General features: G+C 40.3%; 1 protein-coding gene across 10 annotated transcripts in view; it reads right to left on the reverse strand.

Annotated features, from left to right (window-relative positions):
* ubr5 (ubiquitin protein ligase E3 component n-recognin 5) overlaps positions 1 to 26,337 on the reverse strand; it is a 186,750-nt gene that overhangs the window by 144,224 nt on the left and 16,189 nt on the right. For 9 of the 10 annotated variants that reach the window (XM_059972101.1, XM_059972059.1, XM_059972040.1 and 6 more), the window contains exons 3-5: positions 16,946 to 17,027; positions 1,977 to 2,053; positions 1,139 to 1,258 (exon numbers count right to left, since the gene is read on the reverse strand). In XM_059972101.1, the coding sequence (XP_059828084.1) occupies positions 1,139 to 1,258; positions 1,977 to 2,053; positions 16,946 to 17,027 (279 nt within the window). The remainder of the gene's footprint in view (positions 1 to 1,138; positions 1,259 to 1,976; positions 2,054 to 16,945; positions 17,028 to 26,337) is intronic. The other variant, XM_059972068.1, reaches the window with a different exon arrangement.

The raw sequence follows: 26,337 nt of genomic DNA on the forward strand, positions 1-26,337 counted from the left end.
AACCATAGCTTGTAACAAGTGCAAGTGAATTGCAAGTACAAAATTCACAAACATGCATTAATGGGAATTTGGCACAGTGCTATTATTTAATGGGTTATCAACTAATGCTTGTCATTAAACATCCATTTCTTAAATTCCAATTTATGGATTAAAAGTTCTTGCTTACATAATTTGAATATTTATTAGCAATTTATTTACTTGCCTAAATAGCTGAATTGTTTCCAGCCAGGATAAACAGAACATCCATAGTAAATACTCAAAATAGCAAACAGCAGAGTCCTTCAGAGAGGGAAGCCTTAGTTTTAATGAAGTACCAAGCCACCCTTGGTAAATATTCCAAAAGGTACATTGGTTAGTCTTCAACAGTTTCATCTTGACACTGAAAAACTTTGAATTGCCTTATAAAGTTCTTCAGTGCACAGGCAAATTCCCATGGCAATGGAAGACTGCACAATGTAACTGTTGTTACAACTTGTAATCACCTGTCAGATGCTATTCCAATTGCATTTCTAATGCTTCCTAGCTTGATTCTGTTTATAAACATATGCTAATGAAGCTATTTTCAGAATCTCAGCTTCTTTTGGACAATTTTGACAGTTCAAATATTAATTCTAGTAATTAATTGACAGGTATGCTTATTATAGCATAATGACATCAAATTCTATTTCACTGACCATTTATAACAGTTCATAGTTTGAATTATTAGTGGAGGTAGTACAAACACTTCATCAACTGGACATGAACAGAATAAAGCATTTCTCACTCTGCAAATGCTTAAGGTAAGTGGCTATGTTAGAAAAGCTGTCACTAAGATTACGATTCACAAGTTCAAAAGAATAATGTTTTTGCATGTAATATTTCATTATCACTGGGTCCAACTTAATTGTTAACATAGTATTGGTAAAAGTAGGCAAGTGGCATTTAACAGCAGAAAGCCCATAAAGGAAACCAAGCAACCCACTTTAGCAGGAATAATGAGTCAGATTCCCAAATGCATCATGGCATGCGCTATGAATAACAGCTAAACTTTACATCCAGCAGTTTCAAAACAAGTTTTAACCACCCTAGCAATGTGTATTTCTTTGGCACGTGGGCTGATTTGAGGGTCATGACGACCTAGAACCCTGCCAAAACTTACCCAAGGGGGTTGTCTGCCAGTCTGCCCAGAGTATCAGAACCAGACAGAAACCATGGGGAATCACTACTCCTGCCTGGCCTGGAAGTCCTTCCTGTGCCTGAACCACTGCTCAACTTTGAACTGGAAACAAAGATGGGAGATGGGTTACAACACAGGTATCCCAAGCCTCGCAGCTTTCTGTAACTGGTGATTGACCAGACAGTGCAACACCCTTGGGCAAATTTTAGCTTTCAATATTTGTTCAGTTACTGCCAAGTTTTTTTTTTAAAAACATATATTCATAGTTTTGAGCATGGCTACAATTTGCTTATGATACTGATTTTTATAAATCTGAATTCATATTAGATATCTTTAAATTTCACCAATTTTTATAATAGCTTTCTGATTTAAAAACCCTGAAAATGTGGTACAAACAATTTTCATGAATCCACACAGAGCCAAGCCAACCCAAACTAGTACCAAATTTAGATACAATAATGTTATCACTTTACAGCCATGTGTCAGGAAAAACAGCTTTATATAAATAGCAAAGGATTGCTAGGCATCGACTGAATCACAACCAAACCACAGTAAACCAATGGGTGGTCAATTATTCAGAAATAATTATACATCTAATTTTCCTCGACAAATTGTTATCCTTAAATGAAGATTCAAAACAAGTTCAATTATTTTGTAGAAAATAAAACCTGCATGTGTTAAAAGGCTTTCATTCCTATACTCATGAATGTCAAATTGGAACATCAACAAAATGACAGAATTAAATATGTACACATTTAAAAAGTATGCAACTGTGCATGAAGTGAGAGAGAGAAAAAGACGAGCAGACATAAATACTTACCCATCACTAGTATCTGGTTTTCCCAGCTCCAATCTGTCTGGTTGAACAGCAAAGCTAATTCTACAGATACGTCCATCCTAATGAGAAGGGTTTTTGGTTTGGAAGGAAGGGTAAACAAAAGAGAAAAGATTCCAGTATGAAATACCATTCTATATCACTCAAAATGCAAATGACTTCTATAATAGTTCAAAATGATTTAGTTTGCAGCTACACACTAACAAATCCCAGAAGTGAATTTTGAAAATCATTAGTGATATCAGGACAGTCACTTAACCAGCTTCAATGCATATATTGGCAGAGGAGCATGTCAAAATTGCCAGATTTTAATAAGCCTACCTTCCCAAATCCCTTACACTAACCCTTTTTGTTAGCACCAACTCTTCTACGCCCTATTAAGCTTGGTGTGTCTCTTTACCACCATGCTAACAACTTCCCTTAACTTATTCTCTCAGCTACTACTGTCCTTATACATGCAACAAGACAGAGTGCCTCAAATTAATTCTGTTTTGCAGATCTTTGTTATCAATAATCTCAAAGTATTTACTGTTCATTTCACACTTACAATGGATTCCATCAATGGTCCAAGATTGTACTACACCTGCTCAGTAATGATATTACCATTAAAGATTATATTAATATCTTGACCCTGAGACAAGGCATTTGGAGCTTATTTTTGGTATTTTAGACAGGTCTGACAAGAGCAGAGGAATCTGTGTGGTCAAAGTATGTGCAAATCCCACACAAAACTCAAGGTCAGGACAGGGTCAATGTGCTGAAACAGCAGCTCTAATCGCTGTCAGTGTGCTGCTCTAAAGTTTGCAGTAGAGTGAAAAGACATACATCTTTATCAATGTGCAGTCTGGTAGGTTAAATGGCCACTGCAAAATAAAACCTGGTGTATTGGCAAGTGGTAGAACCTGGGGTGAATTAATGGAAATGTGGGGAGAATCAACTGGGATCAATACAAAAGAGTACTTGATCAGCATAGACTCTGATCAACTAACCATTTACACTATGCTGTAAGCATGTGAAATTGGAATCATTACACAAGACAGTACACTATGACAGCCGTAGAGATAAACAAAAATATCAACAGCTGCTGGAAATTCAAAGCAACACATAAAACGCTGGAGAAACTGTGCAGGTCAGACAGCATCAAGGGACAAGAGTAAACAACTTGTTTTTGGACTCAGAACCCTCATCTTGATGAAAGGTCTCGGCCCAAACCATCAACTGTTTAGTCATACACACAGTAGTCCACAATGACAAACCCACCCTAAACCTGACATCTTCCTCAGTGTACAAAAACCTTAACTTTGTGATCTGCATCTTCATGACATCAGCCAGCTCTGCCACGACTCCATTTATCTTGAAATTTCTTCCTAGCTGCCCCACTACCATAACCCTGAAACTTCACCCTTCTCTGATTTACCTCCTACCTGCTCTTGTACTTTCCAAACTTATGCAAGTCCAGCTCCTCTTTTATTAACTCACTTCATATTGTGATCTTTTTCAACTTTATCTAATTCAATTTATCAGAATCAGGTTTATCATCACCGGCATGTGATGTGAAATTTGTTAACTTAGCAGCAGCAGTTCAATGCAATACATAATCTAGCAGAGAGAAAAAACAATAATAAGTAAATCAATTACATATATTGGATTTATTTTTTAAAACGTGCAAAAACAGAAATACTGTATATTAAAAAAAGTGAAGTAGTGTCCAAAGATTCAATGTCCATTTAGGAATCGGATGGCAAAGGGGCTCAGTGTGTGCCTTCAGGCTTCTGTACCTTCTACCTGATGGTAACAGTGAGAAAAGGGCATGCCCTGGGTGCTGGAGGTCCTTATTAATGGACACTGCCTTTCTGAGACACTGCTCCCTAAAGATGTTCCGGGTACTTTGTAGGCTAGTGCCCAATATAGAGCTGACTAGATTTACAACCATCTGCAGCTTCTTTCAGTCCTATGCAGTAGCCACTCCATACCAGACAGTGACGCAGCCTGTCAGAATGCTCTCCATGGTATCAACTGTAGAAGTTTTTGAGTGACATGCCAAATCTCTTCAAGCTCCTAATAAAGTATAGCCACTGTCTTGCCTTCTTTATAACTACATGGATATGTTGAGACCAGGTTAGATCCCCAGAGATCTTGACACCCAGGAACTTGAAGCTGCTCACTCCCTCCACTTCTGATCCCTCTGAGGATTGGCACGTGTTCCTTCCTGAAGTCCACAATCAGCTCCTTCATCTTACTGATGTTGAGTGTCAGGTTGTTGCTGCAGCACCACTCCAGTAGTTGGCATATCTCACTCCTGTACACCCTCTCATCTCCATCTGATATTCTACCAACAATGGTTGTATCATCAGCAAATTTATAGACGGTATTTGAGCTATGCTTAGCCACACAGTCGTGTGTATAGAAAGTAGTGCAGTGGGCTAAGCACACACCCGAGGTGCACCAGTGTTGATCATCAGCGAGGAGGAGATATTATCACCAATCCGCACAGATTGTGGTCTTCCAGTTAGGAAGTAGAGGATCCAATTGCAGAAGGAGGTACAGAGGCCCAGGTTCTGCAACTTCTCAATCAGGGTTGTGGGAATAGTGGTATTAAATGCTGAGCTATAGTCAATGAATAGCATCCTGACATAGGTGTTTGTGTTGTCCAGGTGGTTTAAAGCCATGTGGTGAGCCATTGAGATTGTGTCTGCCATTGACCTATTGTGGCAATAGGCAAATTGCAATGGGTCCAGGTCCTTGCTGAGGCAGGAGTTCAGTCTAGTCATAACCAGTCTCTCAAAGCATTTTATCACTGTCGATGTGAGTGCTACCGAGCAATAGTCATTAAGGCAGCTCACATCATTCTTCTTAAGCACTGGTATAATTGTTGCCTTTTTGAAGCAAGTGGGAACTTCCGCCCGTAGCAGTGAGAGGTTGAAAATGTCCTTGAATACTCCTGCTAGATGGTTGGCACAGGTTTTCAGAGTCTTATCAGGTACTCCATCGGGACCTTCCACTTTGGGAGGGTTCACTCTCTTTAAAGACAATCTAACATCAGTTTCTGAGATGGAGATCACAGGGTCATCAGGCACAGCAGGGATCTTCACAGCTGTAGATGTGTTCTCCCTTTCAAAACGTGCATAGAAGGTGTTGAGTTCATCTGGCACTGAAGCATCGCTGCCATTCATGCTAATGGGTTTCACTTTGTAGGAAGTAATGTCTTGCAGACCCTGTCAGAGATGCTGTGCATCCAATGTCCCCTCCAACCTTGTCTGAAATTGTCTCTTCACCCTTAAAATAGCCCTCCGCAAATCATACCTGGTTTTCTGGTACAGGCCTGTGCTGCCAGACGTGAATGCCACAGATCTAGCCTTCAGCAGATGACGTACCCCCGGTTCATCCACGGCTTTTGGTTTGGGAATGTACAGTAAGTCTTTGTGGGCACACTCATCCACACAGGTTTTAATGAAGTCGGTAACAATTGCAGCGTACTCATCCAGATTCGGAGATGAATCCCTGAATACAGACCAGTCCACCAATTCAAAACAGTCCTGTTGGCATTCGTGTGCTTCCCTTGTCCATACCTTCTTGTTCCTGACTGCTGGTGCTGCAGCCTTCAGGCTCTGCCTATGCTCAGAGAGTAGAAGTACAGCCAGGTGATCAGATTTCCCAAAGTGAGAGCATGGAATAGCACAGTAGGCAGTCTTGATGTGTGTTGTTTCCTCTGGTATTGCAAGTGATCTGTTGATGGTAGTTGCTTAGTGATTTTTTCAGACTGGCCTGATTAAAATCTTCCAAAACGATGGTGAAGGTGTTAGGGTGCACTGTTTTGTGCATGTTGATCCCATTACTGAGATCATCTAAAACCTGCTTGACATTGGCCTGAGGTGGAATGTAAACTGCTACCAAAATGACCCCAGAGAACTCCCGTGGCAGGTAAAAAGGATGGCACTTTAATGCTAAATATTGCAGGTCTGGTGAGCAGAATTAGGACAGCACGGATATACCTGTGCACCAAGAAAAGCTGATCACGAGGCATACTCCCCCACCTCTGTCTTTGAGTAACTCTATAGATCTATCCTGACGGTGTATAGTAAACCTGTCAATCTGGATCACTGCATCCGATACAGAAGGGGTTAACCAGGATTCCATGAAACAAAGAACACAGGCAGTCCTAATATTCCTCTGATTCAGCACCCTGGTTCTGAGATTATCCATTTTATTCACCAGAGACTGCACATTCGCCAGCAAGGTACAGAAAGTTTAAAACCCCGTTTCCTTAAACACACTTGTAATCCTAATCTATACCCAAGCTTCCTCTGGGGTGTCCTCCGTGGGCACTTCCGACCACAATCGGTGTTGTTTCCGTTAGTTTTCTGCAGCGATAGTTCATTTAAACAAACTAAGACATCTTTGTTGACGGTACTGACCTTGGAAGCAGTTGTGCTTTTTAGCTGTATCAGGCTGAAACAGTAATATTTAATCGTATCCAATGAGAGTACTGCTGCTACTCAAGTCACGCCTAGGTGCCCCATAAGATTTCATGATATAATTTATGGTTCTTTCCTCTTGGGTGTCATATTTAACTCTGCCATTGTTATCAGTTCCCTCACAAGTTAACCAATACACATCTCCTCAATGCTGAGCCTTCCAGCTTATTTCTTTAGCTCAAGCCAAGCTACATTTCATTCACCATCTCAATCCCAACAACCTGATGGTCTCCTCTGTTGCAATGACAAACTGGATCTCAAAGACAACAAAATATTCATCAAGCTGTCCGTAGACTGCATCACTGTCAAATCAGATCTATGCCCATCTGGGCACAACGACATTCCATTGATTCCTTTTTACATACCTAGAATATAGTCAGAACTATCTGAAACAATTCGCTTCTATCCCAAGGGTCTATACTTGCCACCACACAGCAAAGCACAGAAAATTTCTTGGCAACTCCTCACCTTCAAGCAATTATTATTAGATTGTTTGTGCAATCTTCAAGACTAGATAAGCAAATTTCCTATAAGTATCAGCAAGCTCAAACTCATCAACTTTTCAGACTGCCATAAACTTAGGTTTTTTTAGCCACTAACTAAATCCTGATAGCTGAAACTTAACAGAAATGCCCTTGACTTTGACATCTTGCTTCATTATGAGATGGCCTTGGATGCCTAGAAACATTCACTTAGTTCCACCATTTAATATTGCCTCCTCCATTTCCTTTGTTTGTAAACTGCTAACATTATAATTCATGCCTTTGTTACCAAAACTTTTGACAATTCAAACATAACCAACGGTCTCTTTATTCCACCTTCAAACTCCAGAAAAACCGAAATTCTTGTTTCATCTAAATTCACTGAACCCCTATCCATCTGTACCATGTTCTCCTGATTTCTCTGATGCCGAAGCTTGCTTGGTCACATTCCTGTGATTTAGAATATATTACTATGTCAACAATGCTGTTGAATCAACTGTTGTAAACATTTAATCTATCATACTTCAATCCTCAAGTACAATATCAAGTTGCAATTTTTTCTGCATGTGCAAGCAGGCACATGAACCCAAACTCTAAAATAGTAAAACATGAAATGAACCCTTAAAATGCAGTATTCTAAAGATAATAGCAACAGGTGTGTTTGTTATAGGAATATTTCAACAAGGAAGCAACAATCTATACTCTATACCAAATCTTAAAATTTATAAGATCCTCGCTTCCTTCACAATCCTGAAGAAGGGTCTCAGCACAAAACATGAACTATCTATTCATTTCCATAAATGCTGCCAGATCTGCTGAGTTCCTCCAAGATTTTGTGTTGCTTTGGATTTCCAACCTGCTCGTATTTATGATTTATAAGACCAACTAGACACAAGAAATCTTTCCACAAACAGGAGTGAATTGTCTGGGTTATGAGAGCTGATTGCTTAAAAGAGATGATCAATTTAGAAATCAGAGAATGTTTCCTGTCATCACAAACATTTCATCTCCTCTTCCCCCACAAGGAATAGAAAGGAAAACTGTCCAAACTCATGTCACAATTGCCTGGTCACAACTATTGCACTGAATAATTGTGTAGACAATCCTCACTGATTTATTTGATGCAAACATCGCATTTCACTGTATATTTCAATGTTAATGTGACAAATAAAGCTAATCTAATCTTTAAAAATCCACTGCTGCACTCAGATGTTTCTATAACCTTACTAGCTGTCCAAATGGGGTAAATTCCAAATGAAAAGAGGAAGTCCTGTGCACAGTTCTAAGAAATCATTGAAAAACATGTTTTAAAAAAATGAGATTCTTGATTGACTAACACATAAAATGCATTGGCATATCAATTACAAATTACTATACAAATTATTTGAATCTTTTCAGGATTATCTCCTTATTTCTTATAATAAAGTTGCAACTTAATGAAACTCTACAGAAGTTCCAAAATTACCTTACAATAAATGGAACAGCTTGCTTTATTAATGGCTAATCATGAAAATCAACAGTTGAGTTAACTTCAATTCAATGACTGAACAAGACTTTCCACCCACATCATCTCCAAAAATCAGTCAAACTCAATGTCTTGATCAAAAATGATCAAAATTCAGAACTTTGGAAGAATGTTAACAATACCTCCACTATTTCAATAGCCAATAGCAATAGCCAAGTTCTTCCAAAATTCTGGGAAGGCAGCAACTGTAGCTCCATTATTTAAAAGAGAGGGAGAGAAAGAAAAATGACAAAACAAGCCTAACAGTAGTTTCAGGGCTGATTCTAAAGTATATTATAAGGTCTGTGGTATCAAAAAGATTAGACTAAATCAGCATGGATTTATGAAAATGATAATCAGACCAACAAGTTTTTGAGGATGCGACTTTTGGTACAGATAACAGAAAGCAAGTCAATGCAGTTATTTTGCTGAGTCTTTAAGGACAGACAAGCATCTAGATATGCAAGGCATTAAGCAATATAGGAAGAAAGTGAGAACATAGAAGATTCTATGGAGTAATGACATATGCTTCTATGGCACACTCCTGATTCTATTTTCTACATTTTTAGAAGTTACAAAATCAAGAGGACAAAGTATTATGTACTCTTTAAGAATTCAAAACACCACCTCATAAAGGCAACTTTACCATAATAGATGACTTGTTCTACCACTGAAGTGAACTGAAAATTACAAATCATGTTGAAGGTAATTCACAATTTTATGCCCATTCACACTACACATCACTCAACTGAATGTCTTTTCATCAAATGTCAATGAAAGACTTCAGATATTTCAACCAGTATTTTTTACTGGAGCATTCCCAAAATTACAAGCAACTTCTTTCTGGTGCAAATGCTCACTCAATAGTTTAAATGTGACAGACAAAACATGCTGTACAAATTTTTCTTCTAATTATGAATAATAGTAGCAGAGTAGCAATGAACTGATGCATCCACACAGAAATTTAACAGCTAGTTTGAAAGAAAACTCCACAAGAGAAAAGACATTAAAAGAAGCTTGCACTCACGTAATAATCTTCTATTTTGAACATTAAATAAAACCCTAACGATTTTAATCTATTCACTACAAAGCAATATGCTGGAAATCAATTCACAACAGTTATCACCGTCACTAAATCCTGCAATGACTAGAATACAAAGGGGCAAAATTCAATATTTAGTCCACCATTCAGTTTTTTTTTCCTTCATCCTCATTCTCCCCATAACCCTTAACCCCTTTGCCAATCAAGAATCTATTCATCTCCACCTTAAATACACTGAACAACTTGCATATGAATTCCTCAGATGGACTATCCACTAGATGAAAAAAACTCCTTTATCTTAGTTCTAAAGGGATGTCACTTTATTCTGAAGCTGTTCCCTTGATTCCTAGACTCTCCTACTAATGAAAATATCTTCTCCATCTCCACTCTATCCAGGCCTTTCAGTAATGTACGCCTTTACTGAAGTTTCAATTAACATTAGAGCAAAATTCATCTCTGAAGCAAACTTGTCAAATGGTCCATAATTAGCAATATCACCAAAGCCAAAGAATCTCTCTCTGGTTCACTAATTTCAGCCAAATGGTAGGAACAATCTGTAGTTCCAACAGACAGAGAAAAAAAAACTACTAGCCAAATGACCACTTATGGAAGCTAGAGAATTCTAGAAGTGGAAGATGGATTTGAAAGCTTTCGTTCTGCCTGCAGCCAAGCATGCCATGAGGATGTACTGGTTCACATTAATAACCCTTGAACAAGACACCTAGTGAAATCCTATAGGCCTATAATACAGCCACATGTATTGCCTTCAGAAGCCACAAGTTTTTAAAACACGTGATAATTTGAGTTAGTTTTCAAAGATTTAAATAGTAGCACTATGACTCTTTTGTATTTTTTCCATATTAAAAATATCCTTAATTTTATACCCATCTGCTAAAATCAGTTTAGACACCTCAATTATTAAAGCAAGTCGTGCTATATGATAGCATGATAAATATATCTTGCATTAAAAAACTTACTTTTAAGACAAATTTAACGTGCCACAATGCCTCTTAAAAACAAAATATTGACAAAGATCCAGTCACTACACTAATTGCCCTTAATATTATGTGGTTAAGTACTCATCTCAAATATTTTGAAATTTGTTAATTTTTCATTCTTTACACTTCTAAATAGATCAAAGCAAAAGATTGTTTTGACCCTATTTCAGGTACTTCATTCCATTCTCAGCCTAACACATTCTTGGACCCATATCTAAAAGTATGTACTTCATTTTTCACCCTCAAATGACATGTTTAAATTTCTTCAACCAAGTCTTATTACTCCAAATATCAGGGCACCATAACTCCTAGGATTTCGTTCAGTATCCAATTCAACATCAACTCAATATATATGCCTTGACTATACCAATCAGCTCATGGACGTGGCTCTCCACTTGGCTTTGGACCACCTACACTACAGCAATACATAGGTCACGATACTATGTATCGATTACAGCTTGGAGTTCAATCCCCTCACTATAGTAAGCATCGGGTTTCAAAACCTGGGCCTCTGTACCTACACCCCCCCCCCTTCTGCAATTGGGTCCATGAATTCCTCATCAGACCATATTGTGGATCTCCCTGCTGACAATCAACATAAGCACAACACATGAACGTGTGGTTACAGTGAGGCTCAGTTCAAACACCATCTATAAATTCACCATTAGCACCAATGTTGTTAGTTGAATCTCAGAAGGTGACAAGGAGGCACAAAGGAACGAAGCAGATCAGCTGGTGGAGTGATTTCACAACCACCACCTTGCACTCAATATTAGCAAGACCAGGGAAATTATTGTGGACTTCAAGAAGAAGTCAGGAGTACACACATTGGCGCTCATTGAAGTGTCAGTGGTTGAAAGGATAAGCAGCTTTAAGCATCATCAACATCTCAGAAAATGCTGCCACAAAACAAGAAATTTCATGACTTGTCAGTAATAATAAAGCTGATTCTGATTAGAACATAGGCCTCCTGGCCCCAAGATTCAACTCTGCATCTAATATTACCTCAGTTCCTCATTCCCATCTTAGTAACCCACATAGAAGTGCTACCAATAGTAAAGCTATCCTAATTATAATACTGTGGCGACCCAATTTCTGCGCAGGCGAACCGGCTCACAAATAGCCAGGGCGCGGGGAGAGACTTTGGTAATGTACCTCTGACATCATTTCCACCCAGAGAGGGTGGGCGCTAGGGATTAAATGCCAGCGCCGCGAAGTTTGAATAAACTAGTCTCAAAACGACTTGCCGACTGCATGTCGTTATTTCAGCACTGTGTGTAGCACATCGCTACAATACAATAAACTATTTATTTTATTTCAACAAGGGACTATTCAGGGACGTTATTTACATAGAGAATTCTGCATTACAAATGGAAAGAAATGTTTATCCTATGACCACCCAACCTCTTTCATATGTAGCACTCTTTTATAATCCTTTTAGGATAGCTTGAAGGTGCAAAGCCCATTATAAACAAAACATATCAAGGCACTAGTTGAGATTGCTTTGCCTTGCCTCTGTGAGAGAGAGTTAGATAGAGCTCTTATAGATAGCGGGGTCAAGGGATATGGGGAGAGGGCAGGAACGGGGTACTGACTGTGTATGATCAGCCATGATCACAGTGAATGGCGGTGCTGGCTAGAAGAGCCGAATGGCCTACTCCTGCACCTACTGTCTATTGTCTATTGTAATGGAGAAATTACTAGCACCAATTATTTGCTGGGTGCTGCCTCGGTTATATTTAAGAAAAAGGACCTTTTTGGCATAACAGTTAAACATGCAAGTGTTAAGACAAAAAAAAAGCTATTTTTGAGCTAGACTACTTTTTAAGAACATTACATTTTTAAAGGAGAGCAAAAATTGACAATGTTAAAACACAAGAATTGATCATGAAAATAGCATTTCCATCATTCTCAAATGCTTCTCTTTAACCTTTCTACTCAATCAAACTGCTTTTTTCCCCTATAGACATGAGCATTCATTCCTCCAACCCACCTTTTCAAACCAATGTGCAAAGCAAATTGGGTCTGAACCAAATGTACCGAAAATCAAACAACCTGCTTTAAACATACATCTTTGGTAATATAGTCTGTCCTCCCCTTGAGATAAGCACTGCAAATTTCCCATTCTCATTTGGTGTTTTAAATGTTATGCCAAATTTCAGTACTTCAAATGAATTTTAACCATAATGAACCCTGCAGCCAACTTTTTAAAAAAAAAATTTTTATTAGTTTTTCAAAACATTTTACAAATTAAAAACCCCAAATCCCAATGAGGAACATTAAAACAGTGCAAAATTAAGCATACAATAACAATATGCTACAAAGGAAGAGAATTTAGCAAAAAAAAAGCACCTGAATTAAAGACAAGTAAGCTTAGTGTCCTCCCCAAGCCCCACAACACAAGAAAAAACAACAGCAACTCCAGACCAACCACAACACAATATAGAGAGTATAAGTCAGGACAGCCAAACTCCCAGACTGTGAATACACTCAGCAACAGAGGGTAATAATGCCTTCTACCAGAAAAAAAAGGAGCTGAAAGCAGGGGACCGAAAAGAAAAAAAAACCCTAGTCAAGAGGAAGGTTATGAAAGTACTCGATAAAAGGTCCCCAGACCTTATGGAACTTTAGATCCGAATTGAGAACTGAATAATGAATTTTTTCGAGGTCCAAACAGGCCATGATGTCCTGCAGCCAACTTTTGTCAGCCAACTCCACTTTGTTCCAACTGTCGACAGATATTTCCCCCCACCCCCCAAAACACTTCTTCCAAATCTGAGCTTAACAGAACACTTAGAATAGGTTAGGAAGTGGAGATTAATTTTAAAAGATAGCCAAAAATAAGTTAAGGATGTTCCTACTACGTTTGTAAAGCCTCTGAAGTACTAGAGCCTTCCATAACAGAATGTCAGCTGATTTCATTCTAAAATTCTTCTATCATTCCATTTTTTTTTGCAGTTGATCATATGCAATTATCTGTTTTTTTTAGCAATTCCTTTCATTCAAGCTAAACTCCCAACCTAAAATGAACTTCCCACTATTCAGGACATTTCCAGTGACAGGTGAGTAAAATGGGCCTGAAGGATCATTGGGGACCCGAGTAATCCCAACCACAAACTGTTCCAGTTGCCACCATCCAGGAAATGGTACTGCAGCATTAAAGCCAGGGCCAACAGCTCGAGGACAGCTTCTTCCACCAGGCCATCAGAATTATTACATCACGTTGACATAATTGTATTTCTAAGACAGTACTGTTGTATCTTACTGCACATACTATTTATTACAAATTACTATAATTTGTACATTGCACATTCAGAGACATAACAAAGATTTTTACCCCTCACGTATGTGAAAATTGTAAGAAATAGTCAATTTAATTAAATTCAATTCACAAATAGTCAACTAGAATTGAAGGGGGGGGGGGGGGAATCACGGTCTTCCCAGTTTGTCCCCAAACTGCCATCGTAAAGAGATTGAACACAAAAAAATGCTGGAACTACTTAGATGCTCAGATAATATCTGTGGATAGAGAAAGTTGTCCATTTACAGCATTACTGCCAGATGAAGGGAGGGTCTGTGCATTTTATCAATAAGTCTGGTTACACTGTATGGAGGAGAGGTGAAACAAGTTGCAAGGAGGACACAGGTATAGCATAATGTGAAGAAATGTGGAGTTAACAATTTTGATCAGAAAAATAGAAACAACAATGCTCAAATACAGAAAGACTTCAGAATACTGCTTTAGAGAGGATCTAAGTGATCATGGAGATCCCCTCTATAAAGATGACACTTCAAGGGTATAAGCATAAGCAGTTCAGAAGTTCACAAGATTTTTTCCCATGATAAAGGGATAGACACGCACTCAACAGACTTTACAATGGCACCTAATGCTACTGAAACATGAAACTCTGAAGAGTCTTAAAGTTCATGCTCAGAGGAATTTAAAATCTGGTGGGGCAGTTGGAATGGTTGGGTAGGTAAAGTGTTCAGGAATAAGGAGTCGCCCATTTAAACTGGGGATAAGAAATTTCTCTGGAATTCTCTCCACCAGAGCTATGAAGACTGAATCACTAAATATATGCAAGCTAGAATGGCTGGAATTCTAATCAATTGTAAGGTCAACAGATATAAAGAATATGCAAAAAAAAAGTGAAGCCAAGATGAAAAAAATAACATCATAATTATCTAACTAAATGATAGCGTGTTCAAGGAACTATATCTAGCCTATTTTGATTTTAAAGTCAATAACCTCTATGCAATAAACATCAAGAATATGAGTTGAGTTCTTGAAGCTCCATAGGTTGTGTGTTCAGTGATAGGGCAAGTGAAGTTGAGTGACATTATCTTTACTGGTACAGGAGCCTGATGGTTAAGGAAGCCTGAGGTTCAGGAAATGACTGTTCCTGAACTGGTGGTTCAAGTCCTGAGGCTCCTATACCTTCTTCCTGATGGCAGTAGTTGGGGTCCATGATGATGGATGCTGCTTTCCTGTGACAATACTCCATATAGATGTGTTCAACAGTGGACTGGGCTGTATCCACTACTTTATATAGGATTTCCATTCAAGGGCATCGGTGTTTCCATACAGGCTGCGATGCAGCCAGTTAATATACTTGCCACCACAGATCTATAGAAGTTTGTCAAAGTTTTAGATGTCATGCCAAGTCTCCACAAACTCCTAAACAGAGGTGCTCCTGTCAGTCCTTCAAGGAAATAGAGATTTCAGACTCACAGCCTGACACTGAAGAAATTTTAAACTAAAACAAGCATTTTTTCCTCAGTTGCATCTTGAAGCAAGAACAGACAAGAAAAAAATTATTTTGAGGTGGAAGACAGAAGGAACCAAATGAGATGTAGGTGTGGCATAGAGGAAGAATGACTGGAAGATAAAACTAATGGTACATTGGTAATAGGACAAATAAAGAATCTGTTAAATTCAATGATAGAACTGGATAAAATCTTTCCTGTTCCAATGAAAGTCGAGAAGCAGCATGTCAGTTTTTTTTGAAACAAGACACAGAGGCTAACAGAAGTAAAATGAAATGTGTTCTGCAAAGCTGTTACTCAAGCTGCATCTAGTCTTCCCGATGGGGAATGAATCTAAATCAGCAACATATAGTAAACTGATGGAAATATCCCTGTTCCATATGTCTGGATTAGCAGGTCAGTCAGGAATTAGCCCTTTAGAAATGTTGCTAAGTTGCTAGTGATGCACTGGTCAGAGCACTTGGTGGAGCTGCTGGAGGTGTCAGAAATCTCAATTAATCTGTTTAATGTGAAGGCTGTTGAAGTGAAAGTTGAAAATACAGGTATCTTCAACAGGTTGCAAAGGAAAGAGAAAAGGACAAAAGTAGACATGAGGAAAAGTGGAAAATAATTTGTTCTCTAGCATTTTGGTCTATTTGTTGGTCACTCAAAAACACCCCTCCCATTCTCAATTAAAGATTCTTGTTGCTACACTCAAATTCATCAACCCACCCACCACATATTGTAGCAATAAAGCAAACCTCAAATTTTCATCTTGACATTTTAGTATTCCAAATTCAAATGAGTTGAAATTCAGTTAATTCTTTTATTTACATTCACATATTTTGCTCCTTTATATTTACTATCACAAATCAACCTTCCAGTTTAATTTTTTTGTTTTTAACTTGTTAAAGACCTTTCCTTTCTATCTCTAAAGAATGTGCACACTTCTCTACAGTTAGAACCTTCTACAGCCGTTTACAGTTTTTGTAAATGCAGAAGCTATAATTCTCTTCCCCAAATCCTTCTTGCCTTTTTCATAATGCCTTTTAAACATCTTGCAAGATATTATTTTGGGTAAATCATCAACTGTTGTAACAAAAGCACAAATTTTGGTAAGGTACTAAACAGATTACTGCAAAAATAGTCAAGACACCAACAGCAGTATATTAGGAATGCCTAGCCTACAGAATGGGACTAAGTTGGGATAACTTCACCGGAACTACAGAGCACAGATACAAAGTAAGAGGTCACCAATTTAAGACAACCAAAGAGGAATTTCTTCAGAGGTCATATATTTTTAGAATAGTCTATCTCAGAGAGTCATGGAAGCAGAAAATTGACATACACGCATGCAAAAGATAGATCTTTTAATTAGAACTCATCATGAGCAACAAGACGAAATGTCCTATTGAATAAGAGGACATAAGGAACCACAGAATCCTAATCTTGACCAAATACAAGAAATTCCAATAAAACACTTAGATTAAGAGAATTTGAGGCTGTATTCAGGATAACATGATGGCGATTATATACATTTCCACCTTAATTTCTACTGTCATTACAAATTTCCAATGATTTTAACTTCAAGAACATGGTGTTATTTTTCAGACTTATTTTAAAGTACAAAGCTCCTCAGCAACGTCTAATACACACATTATCACTTATTTAATCATTTAATATACATTCATAATAAATATACACTACCTCCAGAAGAAATGCTGCATGGTTTGGTCCAACCACACACTGCTTAATTGTAGCCTGTTCCAAAACATTCAGAGGTGGGTGACTGGAAAAAAAATTATGAGGTTACTCAACATTTAAAATATAAAGTACTTAAAAATATAATTAAAGAAAATGCTGAAAATATCTAGTCAAGGAGCAACCTTTGCCAAAAGACAGTTGTACATAAGCTAATGACTTAAACAGCACTTCACATTTTATCTATGACCACTTCCTCTCTATTCTTCCCTGTGGCAAATTGGAGACAGACTCGCAAGCCCTCAATGTTACCTACGACAAGCAAGCACCCAAAGATGCATTTTATTTTGGCTCCCATTTTGGCATTGTTGCGCAAAATGAATCTAAGTAGTCACCTGCTAAATGCATAAACAAACCAATGCTGTACTTCTTCATACAGAATTCCAAACTCTTCCAGTATTTATGAATTTTCAGGCTAAACTGTCAAATGACAACTATCTCAACTAATCTGGATTTGAACAGAGCATATCCACAGGAAAACAAAGTTCAATGGAGCAGTATCACTTGAGGTTGTACAGCAACACTAATGCAACTTATACAGTAACATGTCATTATGTGGCTTTCAAAGCTCACAATAATCAAAAGCACATTAGAATGTGCAAGAATATCATGCTAATTAAGGCTTTGTCAACACCGTCTTTCCCTACAAAATCAAAACATTTAAATAGATAAGTATTTAAAATTGCCTCATGATTTTCAGATTTTACAATTGCCTGTTATGGCAATTCTGCTTTTCTAATGTAACAAAAAATATTAAAAATATCTCTGCATAATTAAGCTGCAAACTACTAGTATATTTCTCTCCTCAACCTATAAGTTTAGTAACTATCTGTCAAAACTGTCAATATTACTTAACATTAACCATTTCAATATCAAATCTATGCACTATTGAGATGTTACTAGCTTGAATATTTAAGGAAATACAATTGAGATGGGAGTGTATAATTTTCAAAACATTACCTAATTCAACATTCAATTGCAACTATATAAAATCAATGACAAACATAAAAAGATACAAGGATATAAAAAGATAAATTTGGATAATCACTGTTAAAATACAGATTTCCAGCTCAAAAAGGGAAGTTTTATTTTTCTTTTAAAAAAGTTCAAAATTAAGACTTGGATTGACATTATGCCAGCCAAAGTAGCGCTTTAAGTGCAGTCATTGCTGGAACGCAGGACATACGGCCTATCTCACCAATTCCTTAACAAAAACAGAAACAATGATAAGAGTCCAAATTAAGGTCACAGGTTGATTCAAGAAGACAATTTAAATGCTTTTGGCATGGACTCGATGGGCCAAAGGGCCTGTTTCTGTGCTGTGTTTTTCTATGACTCTACGGGCATTTCTAATGGTCAGGGGCCTAAATATAACAGCCAGGAAAGATTATTCCACTCCTTATCAAATCGTGTTGTGCTTTTTTAATCCCTCTTAAGAGCTGGTAAGTTAACATGAAATTCAATGAATAGTAATCAATGAGCAACACTCTTGTTTTACATTGGAATTGAAACTAGACATAACCTGACAGGAAAGAACCATGGAATTGACTAAAATGCTATATTTAAACCAATCTTTTTATCATTGTTCAGCAAATAGCATTCTTCAAAGTAAACTGAGCTCGATTCTTTAATTTTAAAATGTCCTTGTTAAACCTATAAAATCACTTACTGACACTAGCACCAAAATACAAGCTATGGTTTCAGCAGCCTAAGCAAAAATGGGAGGGGAAAAAGGACTATGCTCGCTAAACTAGATTTTTCAATGTTCCCTATGAAATCAACCACAAATTACCAATAAAGGTAGATCTAATAAAGGGAGTGTTCTGCATATGATGTTTTTCTTTTATTAAAATGACAGTTGACACGACACGTCTCAAAGAGATTTACCTGGTATCGCAAATCTAATAGCATTACTTGCCATACTAAACAAAAAATGAGAAAATGTAAAAACATAGCAAGTTGTATCTTCAAATGCTACTCTTGGACTTGATGAAATAAACTGGTACTTCAACATGACAGCCCCAGCAAAATCCAGACAATATGAAGTATCCAGTCACAACAAAGCCCTATTGTCTCATTTAATAAACAGGTCCTCCTGATTCCTGCTTTCATATTAGTTTTGCACAGTTCTACTCACAAATGTTGGCCCATATATCTAATGTACAGGCTTTCAAACTTGGACCAGCCAATATCTTTGTAAAGTCAGACATAATCACTCCCATAAATCTGTTTATAGTGGGTAATGAATAAATATTTGAAACATGTTTTAGAACCAAAAAATATTATGCTGCAACTGTGCACAAAAAAAATCATGAACCTTTTAATTTTGGGCAAAAGATATTTTAGGGAGCGTGCTTTTACATCTACCAGCATATTTGACTTGCAAAACCAAAGGTTGCACTAGAAATTGCAACACATCCAAATATAACCCCTTCACAATTTTTTGCTCTCCTCAACCCACCAACAATTTAATGGATGGATTAATGAATGGATTTCCTGTGAAATTACTTTCAGTATGTTAGAACTGAACAGCTCCTTTCAGTGAACAATACTGTTTTTTCTGAATGCCAGCCATATGACATTTTGACAAAAAAACTTTCATTGGAGCTATAATGCAGAAGGAGAATTTGAGACATTGCACATCGAACTTTTTGTATTGTCTCTATTGTCATCAAAACTAATATAAAACATGTAACTCACTAAACTAAGTCTAAATCACCTGAAATGATGGAGGATACCAGTATTGGTCCAAGATGAAAGTATTGTCCCAGAGATCTGTACAATTAAGCTACATCCAACTTATCTAAAAACCTTTTGAAGTAATTTGGATTCTACATAATCCAGATAGCTCTCATTAAACAGGGAACAAGTAGAGTCAGTATGGTAGTTTTGTAGCGGTGTGCTACACGCAGCGCTAAAATTACGACACGGAGTCGGTAACTGCAGTCGAAGGAAAAACTTTATTCGAAATCTTCAGCCTCACTTTTAAGCCTCCCTCAACCTGCCCCCCGTGGCGCAGAGGCTCCAAAGCTCTGTGCTCGCAAACCCCGGTAGGCTATCTAATTGTGAGTCGGTTCGGATGTGCCAGGAAATGGGTCGCCACATAACCCCCCCCCCAGAACCGGCGATACACCCCCCAATGTCCACAGTCTGGGCCAGAACCTGCTTGGGAGATCGGCCTCTGCGCCGAGGTGCCGGAAACTCGGCCGGTTGCGCCAGGTCCACATGGGCCGGTTTGAGGCGGTCCACCGTAAAAACCTCCTCTTTCCCCCCAACGTCCAGCACGAACGTGGACCCGTTGTTCCGGAGCACCATAAACGGCCCCTCGTATGGCCGCTGCAGCGGTGGCCGATGCCCGCCCCTTCGTACAAACACAAACTTACAGTTCTGTAGGTCTTTGGGTACGCAGGTCGGGTGCCGCCCGTGCTGTGAAGTGGGTATGGGGGCCAGGTTACCGAGCTTCTCACGTAGTCTGCCCAGGACCGCTGCAGGATCTTCCTCTTGCCCCCTTGGGGCTGGTAGGAACTCCCCGGGGACGACCAGGGGTGCGCCGTATACCAACTCAGCCGACGAGGCATGCAGGTCGTCCTTGGGCGCTGTGCGGATGCCGAGTAGGACCCAGGGAAGCTCGTCCGCCCAGTTGGCTCCTCGCAGGCGAGCCATGAGGGCCGACTTCAGGTGACGGTGGAAACGCTCCACTAGACCGTTCGACTGTGGGTGGTAGGCAGTGGTGTGGTGCAGCTGAGTCCCCAAAAGGCTGGCCATAGCTGACCACAGGCTGGAGGTGAACTGGGCGCCTCTGTCGGAGGTAATGTGGGCTGGTACACCAAAGCGAGATATCCAGGTGGCGATCAGGGCTTGGGCGCAAGATTCGGAGGTGGTGTCGGTGAGCGGGATCGCCTCTGGCCATCTTGTGAACCGGTCCACGATAGTCACGAGGTGCCGCGCTCCGCGCGACACTGGCAGGGGGTCCACAATATCCACATGAATGTGGTCGAAACGCCGGTGGGCGGGATGGAACTGCTGCGGTGGGGCTTTGGTGTGCCGCTGCACCTTGGCCGTCTGGCAGTGCATGCACGTTTTGGCCCATTCACTGACCTGTTTGCGGAGTCCGTGCCGAACGAACCTGCTGGAAACCATCCGGACAGTTGTCCGGATGGAGGGATGCGCCAAGTTATGAATGGAGTCGAAAACGCGGCGCCGCCAGGCTGTCGGGACGACGGGACGGGGCTGGCCGGTGGTGACGTCACAGAGTAGGGTCCTCTCACCTGGGCCCACGGGGAGGTCCTGGAGCTGCAAACCAGAGACTGCGGTTCTGTAACTCGGAATCTCCTCATCCGCCTGCTGCGCCTCTGCCAGTGCCTCAAAGTCTACCCCTTGGGAAAGGGCATGAACGGTAGGGCGAGAGAGCGCATCCGCCACGACATTGTCCTTACCCGAGATGTGCCGGACATCCGTCGTGTATTCAGAGATGTAGGACAGGTGGCATTGCTGGCGGGTCGACCAGGGGTCGGACGCTTTCGTAAACGCAAAGGTAAGCGGTTTGTGGTCCGTGAACGCGGTGAAGGGCCGACCTTCTAGGAAGTACCTGAAATGCCGGATTGCCAGGTAGAGCGCCAACAGTTCCCGGTCGAAAGCACTGTATTTGAGCTCGGGTGGTCGCAGGTGTTTGCTGAAAAACGCCAGGGGTTGCCAGCGACCTGCGATGAGTTGCTCCAGCACCCCACCGACTGCCGTTTTTGATGCGTCCACTGTGAGGGCGGTAGGGGCGTCCATTCTGGGATGTACTAGCATTGCGGCATTCGCCAAAGCTTCCTTCGTTTGAACAAAAGCGGCGGCGGACTCCTCGTTCCAGGTAATGTCCTTGCTCGGACCCGACATCAGGGCGAACAGGGGGCGCATGATCCGGGCAGCTGAAGGGAGGAAGCGGCGGTAGAAATTGACCATACCTACGAATTCCTGAAGGCCTTTGATCGTGGTGGGTCGGGGAAAGAGGCGGACCGCATCTACCTTAGCGGGCAGAGGGGCTGCCCCGTCTTTAGTAATCCTGTGGCCCAGGAAGTCAATGGTATCGAGTCCGAACTGGCATTTGGCGGGGTTGATTGTAAGACCGTACTCACTCAGTCGGGCGCAGAGTTGACGGAGGTGGGACAGATGCTCCTGATGACTGCTGCTGGCTATGAGGATGTCATCCAAATAGATGACCAGGAATGCCTGCTCAAACATGAGGGAGGGTGTGTGTCCGTCGGCAAGAGACAACATCTCATTCATTAAAGCCGATGGAGGTCTGTCGCCCAAGCCATCCAGGCGCAGTAAACGGGCAGCCCGCTCGCCCCGAGAGAGTCCGAAAGTCCTGAGGAGCAGGGCTTTGAATTCCATGTACTTGCCGTCTGCCGGGGGCGACTGTACGAACTCCGCGACCTGGGCCGCTGTGTCCTGGTCGAGGGAGCTCACCACGTAGTAGTAGCGGGTGTCTTCTGAGGTGATCCGGCGAACGTGGAATTGGGCTTCGGCTTGCTGGAACCATAGGTTCGGGCGCTGTGTCCAGAAACCCGGCAGTTTCAACGAAACCACATGAACAGAGGTGGCTTCGGTCATTTCTGGTCCAAAAATCGTTTGGACTGTCGGGGTCACCAATTGTAGCGGTCTGCTACACGCAGCGCTAAAATTACGACACGGAGTCGGTAACTGCAGTCGAAGGAAAAACTTTATTCGAAATCTTCAGCCTCACTTTTAAGCCTCCCTCAACCTGTCCCCCGTGGCGCAGAGGCTCCAAAGCTCTGTGCTCGCAAACCCCCGTAGGCTATCTAATTGTGAGTCGGTTCGGATGTGCCAGGAAATGGGTTGCCACAGTTTCATATTTGAAAGTCTTTGTAAATACCATTGGGAGCTTAATTTTCACACATCCAAGCCATGCTAATTATTCACATTAATTTAATGTTATTTTTCCAACAGCTTTAATATAAAAATTTCCAAAGTTCCTCTTTGTTACGCAATTGCTAGAGATGAAGGATACCTCGCTTGTACTAAGGTTTAGCAGGTTGTTAAATGGCTAATGAAGCCAATGTGGGAAATGCAGATATTTCCAAAAAGGGCAAATGTATGATGAGACAGACAACTGGGCAGTTTGAATAAGTGCACACCTTACACAGTGCTTCTTGTGTGCTCCCAAGATTCTCAGTACCATCCCAAATTCTCCTTCATGTTAAGCTGTCATGAGCCAGAGATTCCAATGAGTTTGTGGGAATATCACATTTCTTCAAAGTACTTCATTGAATCCTTCAATCCCTCAAAAAAAAGCTTTCCATATAGCCAAAAAAAATGTCAAAAAGATTGAACAATATGCTGAGTTAATAACCATCTTAGGACAGAGGAAAATGGAGAGATTCATGAACCCCAAAGTAAACAGCTGAAAGCGCTGGAGACGTCATCAGTAGTGGCATTTGAGGAATAAAATTCTTCTAAAAGGTATTGGAAGACGTAAGAGACAGAGAAAGAACATGGAGAGACCCGAACACTAACATGATTTAAAATCAAACTGCAGTGGACCACAATTAGATTCAAGTCAGCATGAACAGGAAAGAAAATAGATGTGCTTTGGGCAGGTAGGCCGTAGACAAGCTGAAAGTTATGAAGTGTCTAACATAGGTGGTCATAAAATAGAGAGCCCTGAAGCAGCAAAGACAGGAATTAGAAATGATTTGCAGTAGAATTTAAAATAGAGAACTTTAATTAGGTCAAAGAACATGCTTTTGACAGGTAAAATATGGCTAGAACTTTGTCAACAGGATGTTGAGGATGCAAGTTGTTGACAGCCCATGGCTATGTGAATGGAAGGATATTGAAACCCATTAAAGCAGAAAATGACAGACTCAGTATTTCAGGAATAGCTATGGTAACAGACACTTCAGATAAAGTCAGCTGAATCTGCCAAATTCAATAGAGTTCAAAGGGATTCAATGTGCCCAGACAGAAGATGAGGTACTGCTCAAGCTTACGTTGGACACTGTTATAACACTGCACAAAGCACAGATGGATCAGAATGCAGGTGTAGAGAAGAATTAAAATTTCAAACTGTGTGCTGCAAGCTGCTTCTGAAATGAAGACAGGTGGCTACACAATCTACAAATGGTATAGAAAACAAAGACATCAGCTTTGGCTATCCCAGTGTTTGATTATAACCTGAGGCTACTTAGCCCATCAATTTCATGTCAGCTCTCAGCAGAGTAATCACATCAATCCAATTCTCTTTCTGCCTTCAAACCTACAACTTATTCTTTCTCACATTCTCACATTCTTTTAGGCTATATACAGTTGGCCCTCTGTATCTGCGGATTCAACCAACCGCAGATCGGGATCGAAAAAAACGGAATTTCTCTCTCTTTCTTCTCATTCCCTAAACAATAGTGTAACAACTATTTACACAGTACTTCCATTGTATTAGGTATTATAAGTACTGTAATCTAGAGATGATTAAAAGTATTACTCATTGTTTGAGCATTGTTCGCCTTGCGTTTGTTCGCTACTTGTGTGGTGAGCAAAAGGAAGGAATTAAGGCTAATAAGGAATGGCTAACTATGTAAAGTGCTACAGCCTAAAGAACTTAAAGATCACGGGAGAATCGACATCAGTTGATGCTGAGGCAGCATCAGCATTCCCAGAAGAGCTACGATGGCTGCGTCTGTACTGAACACATACAGACTTTTTATCCTTGTCATTATCCTCTAAGCAACAGTATAACAACTACTTACATGGTATTTACATTGTATTAGGTATAAGTATTCTAGAGATGATTTAAAGTATACGGGAAGATGTGCTTAGGTTAAGTGCAAATACTATGCCATTTTCTATACGGGGTTTGAGCATCCGCAGAATCTGGTATCCGCAGGGGGTCCCGGAACCAATCTCCCGCGAATACGGAGTGCCGACAGTACCACGTCCATAAACCGAGTTAACAATAACCAATTAATCCACTAGTGTGTCTTTGAGGTGGAGGTAATTGAAGTTAAAGAAAGAAAATGCAGCTTGCGCCTGGATAGCACCAGGCTGCTCTCTGGAGTTATGGGACAGAAGCACGAACAGTAACTCCACCATGGACGATCCCAAGCCCGGGTGCAAAAGGAGGATTGGGCATTGTGCCAGCAACCCCATCTCACAAAAGCTAAGAGCTACAGAAACACCAACAGAAGCTCCAAAGACCTCATTGCTGAGAGAGATCTTTGTCTCAAAGATGAATGCAGAAGGCACAGGGCTAATCAACCTTCTGCCCAGGACAGAAGGCTCTGGCAAGCTACAGTTAGCAGCCCATGGCCCAGTAGGGATGATGGGCTTCAGAAGAACTAACTACATAACACCTGTTTAAATTACCTACCATTTGAATCAATTCAAAATGAACAACCTGACTCAGTATTTTGAGAGGAAGGTCTAGCCATCACTTTAAAATTACATTACCAAGGGTTAGAGAAAAATGTGATGGTGCAACTGAGGACATGTGTACATCTGAACAATAGCAAGCTGGAGTATCAAGATGAACTTCTGGAAGGGGATATTGTTATTAATTCTATCACAAGCTTTAGAAAGTCCAAAGTACAACATAGAATGATATATGATCATAAATGCAATTTATGACGACCCAAGCTCATTTTCATGCCAGAGCAGTTTTAAAAAAAAGCCTGATTGGAAAGAAGCAGTTCTTATATTAAGGGAAAAGATGGGCATTGATTGGAGCTGATTTCAAGATACAAATCTATGGTGAATCTTTTAAATCTAAAGGGGATTGAGCTATTTTTTTCAAAAGATAGATAGTATTTGAGGAAATAAATGTTATAGCCACATTTTTTTTCAATTGTTTCATCTCCCTCCTCATTATTTATAAATAAACATTTTTAGTTTTGGATATTAAAAGCAGACAGTTTTACAATGCAAACACGACGAAATCTGCAGATGCTGGAAATTCAAGCAACACACACAAAATGCTGGTGGAATGCAGCAGGCCAGGCAGCAACTATAGGGAGAAGCACTGTCGACGTTTCGGGCCAAGACCCTTCGTCAATACTAACTGAAAGGAAAGATAATATGAGATTTGAAAGTAGGAGGGGATGGGGGAAAATGCGAAATGATAGAAGACGAGAGGGGGTGGGGTGAAGCTGAAACCAGTAAGGTGACTGGCAAAAGGGATACAGAGCTGGAGATATGGAGTGATATGGATATGGGGGTGGGGGGGGGGGGGGAGAGAGGGGGAGAATGAATATTTAGTTTTTCCCCCCTCCTTTTTTCTCTCTTTCTGCGCTCTGCAACACTCAGGTTGGAGGAACAACACCTTATATACCAGCTGGGTA

Source organism: Hypanus sabinus, chromosome 1 (assembly GCF_030144855.1).
Source record: "Hypanus sabinus isolate sHypSab1 chromosome 1, sHypSab1.hap1, whole genome shotgun sequence".
In the NCBI taxonomy this organism is placed as follows: Eukaryota; Metazoa; Chordata; class Chondrichthyes; order Myliobatiformes; family Dasyatidae; genus Hypanus; species Hypanus sabinus.